This window comes from Semicossyphus pulcher, unplaced genomic scaffold, assembly GCF_022749685.1.
Source record: "Semicossyphus pulcher isolate SPU_LCO1_2020_fin unplaced genomic scaffold, fSemPul1.0.p SCAF_19, whole genome shotgun sequence".
NCBI lineage: Eukaryota > Metazoa > Chordata > Actinopteri > Labriformes > Labridae > Semicossyphus > Semicossyphus pulcher.
The window spans coordinates 10523542-10532695 of NW_027211692.1; the positions used below are offsets into that span (position 1 = coordinate 10523542).

General features: G+C 41.8%; 1 protein-coding gene across 1 annotated transcript in view; it reads right to left on the reverse strand.

Moving 5' to 3' along the window:
• Nucleotides 1–7547, reverse strand: part of esamb (endothelial cell adhesion molecule b) — a 46672-nt gene extending 39125 nt beyond the window's left edge. Inside the window, exon 1 of the mRNA XM_069669058.1 lies at nucleotides 7482–7547. Coding sequence (XP_069525159.1) covers nucleotides 7482–7536 — 55 coding nt within the window. The 5' untranslated portion in view covers nucleotides 7537–7547. The remainder of the gene's footprint in view (nucleotides 1–7481) is intronic.
• Between the last annotated feature and the right edge of the window lie 1607 nt (nucleotides 7548–9154).

Sequence of the window (9154 nt, forward strand, 5' to 3'; positions counted from 1 at the left end):
CAGACAATTAAACTCATTAGACTAGCTCTGTACGTATTGATTGGTTGGACTGGTTCAGTGATGGGATTGATAACTCATCTTCCCTAAGAAACCAAAGAGATGTAAGACTCATGATGTAGGCAGACGGTGCTTCTTTATACGTTTTACTTGTACTGTAGTGAGAGCTTCAAATGTTCAGAATTATTCCATCCTGAAAAAGCATGACGACTGCTGTTATTGGATTGTTAAAGTGTGCTGTGGATAGCAAACTGCTAAGTTCAAAACATCAAAGTGAGACGTTCAGCGGGAGGAACGCTGATTAGTTTTGGCGAACATAATGGTTCACAACGTGTGCTACATTTTTCTGTCTGAAGTCGGGGTGTTTCTTTTAATGGGCATCAGCTAAAACGTGCAATGCCTAAATGTAATTATGTTACCTTCGGAGCAGGGGAGAGAAAAAACAAGCTGCTGACGGTTTGAAAAGGTTGAAATGAATTAATTGTTGTTGTAGTAATGAGGGGAGAAGCAGGAGGCTGAGAAAGACAGTCCTCAGTACTGTGTCGGTGATAATGTAGTCGCCTTTCCTTTAAAGTTCAGTCAGCACATACACATTGTTTTGATCACCTGCGTCAAAGTAACATCAGCTTGATGAGATGGCATGCAAAGCTCCAATCGACACCTGTCACCCCCGCCGCTGTAACCGTCACTGACGCCGACTGAAGCTGGACATGCAGCAGCTGAGTACGAACATAAAAAAATCGGCGCACCGCTGTCCTCTTTATTGTGTGGCCAACGCGAGCCAATTAATTTGACCCAGTTTTACATGAGAGGATCTTTTAGGTAACACCGGCTCTGTCCGCCTCCGATCAGTGCGTGTCCCTCTACGGGGGTCTTCTGTGTGTTCGTGGCTCACACTGCAGACTGTGGTCAATTAGGCCCCGTTGTCAAACACCCACACGAAGGTATGCATCACACTAACAAATGTTCCGGGTCACGAAACTGGTGGCAAATCAGCAGTTTGAGTCACAGAAGATAAATTCAGTCTGATAGAGTGACTCAGAGGATGTTCAGCATCAGGTTGTTTTCTCTGCAGCAGATTGAGCTGGTGACAAGAAAGAGTGACGGCTTTTAGTGTTTTACAGCTAATTAGTCTGCAGGCGGAGAGAAACTGACCAGCTTTCTCTATGAGGAGATTCTGTCAACAACTAAAATTCCTAAACTTTACTTATTTAAAACACCAACAAAGTTAAATACATTTGTTTTGCACTATAACTGACTTATGACTCGAACAAATTAAGAGTGCCATTAAGTGTTTCATAACTGAAAACTATGAGAAAATATATATGTTGACCAACTGCTCAGGATAAAACCGAGACTGAAAAATGAACAATCAGGGCATTCAGAGAGCGCAGACCTCTGCCAAGGCGAGGAGTCAGGTCACCTATGTTATGCAAATCTGCAAATAAGACCACGTTATTTTAAATATTTAGAAATATTTTGCTTCACCCTTCCATCAAGTTTCATTTAAAGTTGAAAAGTGTTTTTTTTTCGTAATCCTTCTAAAAAAGAAACAGCACCGGGAACTAGGGATGCACGATATTATCAGCATGTTATCTGCCATCATTACAGAAAAATGACATATCTGCCCAATAGTTTTCCACAGATAACAGCTCTTTAATGACGCCTAAATGTTCGCTGATTCCCTAAAAGGCTTGATGTAATGCTACGACATTAACTGCGCACGAACTGCCTGCACTCCCTCTTCCATCAAGCGTGAGGAAGGGTGCAAGATGTCTGCAGTACGGCAGTTCTTCAAAGTCAGCATTTGTTCTGTGCAATAGGTGAAATCTGCCCTTGTTGTAGCTATCATCCAAGCCTGTCTACATTGTAGGAATATTACAGTTTTATTTGAAAGAAAATGTTACAAATAAATATGGCATTTTGTACATAACCTAAGTTTCAGTAGTTTTCTTATATTGCCCAGTGAATGTGTACATTTTAAAAATCAATTCCACAACAGGGGAGAAAAAACAAAACACGTCCCTAACATATCGGTATGGAAATCGGCAAAAAGGTTTGGAAAATATCCACATATCGGATATCGGCAAACAATCAAATACTGTGCTTCCCTACCAGAAACATAACCTCTTTGGCAGGGGTTGTGAAAAAATATAGGAGCGAAATATTAAAGAATAAATCTATTAAGTCCTATTGCCACATTTGACCTGTTGCGCTGCTGCTTTCAAGAAGTAAGGATGAACCGATCGCACCTTTTCAGTCCCAGTACCATGACCTTGACTTTGGGTGTCGGCCAAGTTCCAATCAGAGACCAGTCCTAAATTAATGAGCCTCACCGTGTGGAGGAAAAGAAGATATTCCTTTAATGAGCGAGTACCAAATAAGTTCTTCTCTTGTCTAGACTTGGGTACATGAAGAAATAGCTTTTCTTTTGTGCAGAAAAAGCCTAATGAATGAAAAATGCATGATACAAAGGGTTATTATGACCTTATTTGCAGATTAACAGACTTCTCTTTTAAATTTTTGATGATTGAACAGAACAGGGATGCACCGTTCACAAAACTCTGAGATTGGATTGTGCTGCCGTTTTGAACCACAGATCATTTTTGGGATCTGCAAAATATCTTTTACTGTCCATTTATAAATACTTAAAGCAAGGAACATTTGTCTATTGTTCTGGATTAAACAAAAGTCAAGTCCAATGTTTGAAGTGTCAAAATCAGCCTGTGTCTAAACCATATAGAAAGTAAAAAGGGAAAGAAATCAAAGCAGACCTGAGATTCTTTTTCAACCACATGAGGATGTCCACATTGTTTGGGGAGAGGGTAAGCCTCTTTGCAGTCACTCTCCCCTGCTGCACACAACTCTCTCTCGCTACAAACTCAAGTGCCAAGCGCAGCGAGGAAGCGTCCCACCGTTATGCCAGTGTGAGGAGTTTGTTCATTCATTGCTTTTTCACTATGCCAGTGGATCACCAGCCGCTGGCACGCAGCCGGCTGCCTTGTCGGCTTCAATGGTGTTGGCGAAAGTCTTGCCTGCGTCTTCGCTTGCAAAAGTTTTCCTGAAAAGCTCCTTCAAGGCCGACTTCTTTTGTAGAGGAGATGCCCCTGCTCCTTATTTGTGTTACTCAGTTTTTTTTTAACTCTTTGATGGCCACATTCTCAGTGGTTAGATTCAAGTTTTTCCTCTGGTGTACGGCTGGGTCTAGGTCGGACAGTGACCTGAACCTTGGATGAAGTTCAGTCGACCTATGGTTGTTCTGTAAGTTATGGGTGGCCAGTGTATTTAAGGCTCTCTAATGGCATGTGTGGTCGATGGATATGTCTCCCTCAGTTCGGGGCATGTACTGTATAACCCTTGTTTTTAGAGGTAAGATCATGGACACAGTAGTGCAGTTTCAGTGCTCCAACCATTTAGAGGATTTGGAGGACTTTCTCTGAAACGTCCACATCAACAACTGAAAAAGAGTATCATCTTGTTTTTTGCCGTTGTGTACTAAGTGTAAGTAGGTGTATAATTTCTTGCTTGGTCTTCAGCACGTGAGACAATCTTGCTTTTGTGAAAATGGGAAACCACCGTCCTTTCCCTGCCAAGGAGGTGGTCAATCTGGGTCATGAGATTCCACTTTGGGAGGCTTAATTGACCACATGAGTAAAGCAACCCATCTTTGGCAACAGTCCAGCCTTAACTCACTGCATGTACTTGGTTCTTGACTTTATCTTTGGTAGAGCTGTCACTTTTAATTTGAGATTCAGTCACTCGTTCAGTCATGTAGAAGAAAGTTCATATTTGAACTGTAATAACCCGTTCAGATTCAAGGGCACACAGACAGGCAGGCCTCCCATTTCATTCACATTTTTGGCATCATTTCTAATTTGTTCAAACTTGATTTTTGGGAAACACTGACTGCCCTAATCTGTGGTGACTCGGATAATGCTTCACAACTCTCTAGCTACCACTCAGCTACTTCTCCTCTAAGTAACTGTGCCAGATTTTTGCCTGTGTGACTCTCGCAGAGCGGGTGCGTCTGTTGCACGGGACTCTCCCACTCTGCTGTTCGGTAATGAGCTCTCAAAGTCACGTAACTTTCCGTTGCCTTGGAGGTCAACTCAGAAGATGCTTTGGATAATGCGTAGCCAATTCTGATCTCATCCTTTCATAAAAATCTTGCACTTCTAGACATGTCTGATTTAACCCTGTCTTATCAACGCCACAGTAAAAAGGTGTTGGTCAGCCTCACTCCTTACTGACACACCAGGTTGAAAATAGTTGGCAGTGCTTGATTTAATGCCTTTCTTAAATAGCTTTCTTGTGACAAACTACCAACACACTTCTTACATCAGCATCATATTTTACAGGGACGCCAAAGTGCTCCCATACTTGCAAATTAAATGATGCAGAAGGCTTCTCGAGCTCTTTAGCTCCTCTACGACCCCCGACTGTCAACTTTACAACACAAGCGCCCCTGACAGACCGGGATGAACACAACGGCTTGTTTTGTGCACAATCAACCCCTCATTTCGCTCCAGAATAAAACACAACCCTCATCCCTCTCGTCTGTCGTCTCACTAGATTAAGCGAGCTGTTGCTAAAAAAGTAACAGCCGCACTATTTCACACTACGACGGCTAAATTTTGCAATTAATCCACGGTTCACATGCGTATCAAATCGTGGGAGGGGATCTGTAAGGATCGGATCACAGAGCAGCTACGTCCCGCCACGCCACTGAACGAAAACACTTTTTAGTTCACATTAGATCACACTAGAATTAGCGTAAAAGTGACAGCCCTGTTGCATGCTGTTAGCAATGTTGCTTCAATGTTCAGCAGCAAAAAATGAACCATTTTAAGGACGACTGAGAAATCTGCTGACGGCCACCAGAAGGGGCTGAAAACTCAACAAGGCAGCAGACCTTGAGATGAGGTTGTTTCCCCAAGCAATAACATTTCCATTATGCTTTGAACTTATAAAACTCTCCACTGAATTTAACACACATCTTGTATCTAGAACCACAAACTAAAAGGCTCTTTGGTCCTCACTTGGACTTGTGATCTTCTGCGTATCTTCCGATCTCTCAATGAATGAGACTCTTTCTTGTCACACTCTTGAAGCTGCTGATGGCGGCCAAAGGAGGGCTTTGTACTCATATTTGATTTTTAGACCGTAGCCTGCTTTTATTTTTTTATTTTAAACTCTGACCGACTGATTTCTTGTTAAGTTAATCAGCGGTAAATGACCAGAATTACCCAAAGCTCTGAGTTGGCTCACAAACATCAGCTTACACCAGAGCCAAGAGGCCCCCCATCTCATTACAAACCAGCTGTCACTGAACACAATCATCTGAGGACAATATTTTAATAGCCCGGCCAAAAAGAGAGGCATTTTTACAAGAGGGGGGCATGTCAACCTAACAGTGCATTCAGTCTGCAGGGAGCAAAGTCACCTTTTCCCTGTCCTCAGGCCAGCTTGAGCTATCTGATGAACAGCAGTGATACGTCACAGCGCGGACACGCTGGATGGTGCAAATAGGAAATGATTTATCGCTGTCAGTGGTTGTAAAACTCCAGAAAATGTTCAGCATCTGTCCCAGATCATGAATAATGAAATGATCCTGAATGGAGCTAAGTATTCAGAGATGTATTAGCAGCAAATTAGCTACGGGTCTTCTCATGTAAAAGCCAATGAGCTGCTCTGTTTCATCAATACCAGCCGGATCTACTGTGCAGCAGCTGCAATAATTATAAAGTTTCTGACAGGCAGGATTGGGGTTCTTTCCTTTGAGAAGCTTAGCCGCTGTCAGAAATGTGAGAAGAAATCCATCATGCAAATTAAGAGATCCGTTCGATCAGAAGAACACAAAGCGACTGGAGTTGCTCGCCGGTGAGCCGCAAACTGAACTCATTCATTTGTTTCATTCCATTTAGCAGCCACACCAAATCAACGGCAGACATAAAGTCACGCCACAGTGCTTTCCACGCAGAAGCTCCCCCCCAAAAAAACACAGATTTTAAGCCAGATGTCCTCTGCATTGTTAAAGGACAGCATGCATACTTTCCAAGTCAGCATCCAAAAGTGAGCTCAAGATGGATCTAATGTCACATTTTTGTCTTTTCCAGCGCGGCTCCTCAGCCAACCCGAGTTTGAACCAAACATATCCTGACATAAAAGACACAAGCTGTAACAATCTCGGATTTCCACACTGGAGGAAAGCCAACATCTGGTAAGGAATGATGCTGCAGCTCAGTTGACAGGAACAAGAGTGGCCAAGTCAGAAGAGCCTAAAGGGCTTCTTTGAGTAGAGTCTGAATGATGGAGAGTACGCGCTGATATAAAGGGGCAAATTAACACGATTTAACGCGTCTTGTCAAGATTAATGTTTGTTTGTGATTCTGTGAAGTAATAGCATCATGCTGGAAAACTACTCTCAGTTTTGGCTGCAAATGAAACACTCATAGTCCAAAGTGATGATTGAAAGACAAACATGACAAAGACTCTTTATGTCTGATTATTGTTTAGTAAAAGCCGCGCAAAACATTTCATGAATGTGAAAGTTTGTGGGTTATTGATGTGTGATTCTGCCAAATTTGAAAGGTATATCCTCACATTTATACGTGCAAGCACCAGTAAAAAGCCAATTCTTGGTCGGGAACATTTTGCACATTGGATGTCACATCATAATAAGTAAAAAACATCCTGCTTTTTCAGGTAGCCTTTCTGTTTCTTTTAACCTCACAAGGGACAATAACCATAAAAAGAAATAATTTTAAAAAAGCAACATTTGACTTCCTTGAATTTCATTTCAAAGCATTCAACCATGCAGCAACATCATGCCCTCTTAAGACGAGGAGTACTCTGCTGTGTGCCTAAAAGGGGACCTCTGGTTTGAACACAGGACAAGCAGCAGCCACAGCAATAAAAATTAAATTTTTCATGATTCGTCAGCGTGCTGGATCCTGCATTTGAACTCAAATATTTACTGGAGATAAAAAAATAAGGTGGGGGGGCTTTTATTTTTGTATACTGACACATGAGCAGGCGATTAGCAGCTCATGAATGTGAATAGTTTGAATAGAAGTGATGCCTTTGAGTACGTTTGATATGAGCTAAGTTTTAACGCTTGTGTCAAAGGTCGCACAGTGCATAAAGTACTTTAATTATCGTATCTTTTTGCAACTTACTGCCTTAATCCATTGCATTAAAACATAAACCAGCTTTCCTACGTGGAATAAACAAGTAAAACGAAAAAGTGTTTGTTTTCTCGACTTAAATCAGTTAAAATTGGAGTTTGACGACAGGAAAAGCTTTTAAAATGAAGGTACTGTCTCTCTCAGGGGGAAACCACAGTTCTCCTGATAAATATCGTTTTAAATATGTATTGAGGCTATCACTTTCTCTAATGCTAACAAACTGCTACTGAACTCTGCTTTTGATCCACTTATGGCAGCACGCGACTTAATGCCCTGCTCGTGCATTAATTAGCTTACCTTGAGAGATCCATATTAACATCATTACGGCTCGAAGTCTTGTCTTTATCTCCATTGCGCAACATCCACCAGCTGCTCCGGCAGACAGGAGCTTCTTATAGGTTGACACCAAACACCGTCTTCGCTCCTCGACTGTTGCTTAATTGTCTTCAGGTAGCAATTAACAGGCACGAGCGAGGTAGCGTCTGTGAATATAGCCCCCTCTCCTCTTCCCATCCCGCCTACAAACAGAGGCTGACATCGCAGAGAGCAGCGCCGGCCCCGCGCGTCTTGACTTTATAAAGCACAGGAAGCAATAAAACAAAATAAAAGCATTCAGGTTTTTCTGTCTGTGTTGAATCCAACCCGCTTCACTTCTGCTGCCGGAGTGTGTGTCGCTGCCTCTCGTCCAGCTCACACAGAAGGAGTACAGTGAACTACAGGAGCTTATTCACCTGCCTGAGCTGCTCGGTGACGCCCCCTGGCAACAAAACCACAACTGCAGCTCGTCAATAAACATAGTCTGTCCCTTAGTAGGCAGATTGTCAGCAAACACAACGCATGTTTTTAGTCTTTTTTTCAGTTATCAGAGTCCTACTGTGATAGCAAGGGGTGGTTATAAGCATAAAGTTCTGACATTAGCACTTGGCTCTCTCTGGTAACTCTTCTTCTTTGACTATTTGGCTTGCTATTTCTTTCACACTGACAGCCATATTTTTATTGACTTTAAATGATGGATTTAAATGATTTCTTGTTTCTTATCTTGAATACAGGCTGACCCAGAGTTAAGCCCCTGCCTCACAGCAGTGAATATTGTAAGTACATAACAAGTACAGTCACATAAATCAGGATAAACCCATACTGTGTTCTTTGACACACACACGCTCTCTATTTTATATCCTTTAAAGTACAGCAACAAATAAAACAGATATCTTACATACTGTTGAATGAGTTCAACATTGCTTAGTTGCGTTGTACTTCTGAATATTGTGTATTTTATATGCTCCGTTTGCTCTTGCCATGGATAAAGTCGGTTTGTGCCAAACATTTAAGCTGGTTTGTTTAGGGTTTTTTTGTATTAATCCAATCATGCCTTGCCCAATCTGGTGTGATATCACTACAAGTAAACACAATGGTGGAAGAATAGTTAGGCCTAGCTGTATTAAAAAAAAATAAAAAAATAAAAAAACGCATAAAAAAGTCACACAGTGATGTTTCCTGTCTGAACAATTCGTTTACAGATGTAAAGTTAGCTTTACAGTATGAAAAAGCAATAACTTTACTTCAAGATTAGCTGGGACATTGCATGTCTTCCCTTGTCCGCACTGGTTTCTTCTGGTTTCCTCTGGTTTCCTCCCACTCATAAGTGTTTGTGAATAGCTGTTTGTCTCTGTGTTTGCCCTCTGATATGCTAGCTTTATTGCCTCTGGGGCAGCCCTTTTTAACTCAGAAGGGTGCTCTGCTCTGTCTTTAACCACACACAACTGTGATGTCCAAAGTGACTGCCACTGGAGTACATTTCTACACAAGAAAGTACTCAACTCATACAATATTCATTTGTTACTAACCTTTAATACAACAAACAGGAGCATTTCCTGAGTTAGCTGCTAATTTTAACGCCATGTCCACCAGCTAGTCGGTAACTTTGTGCACCAGAGAAATCAGTGAACAGCTGACAAACAGAGGAAAAAGTT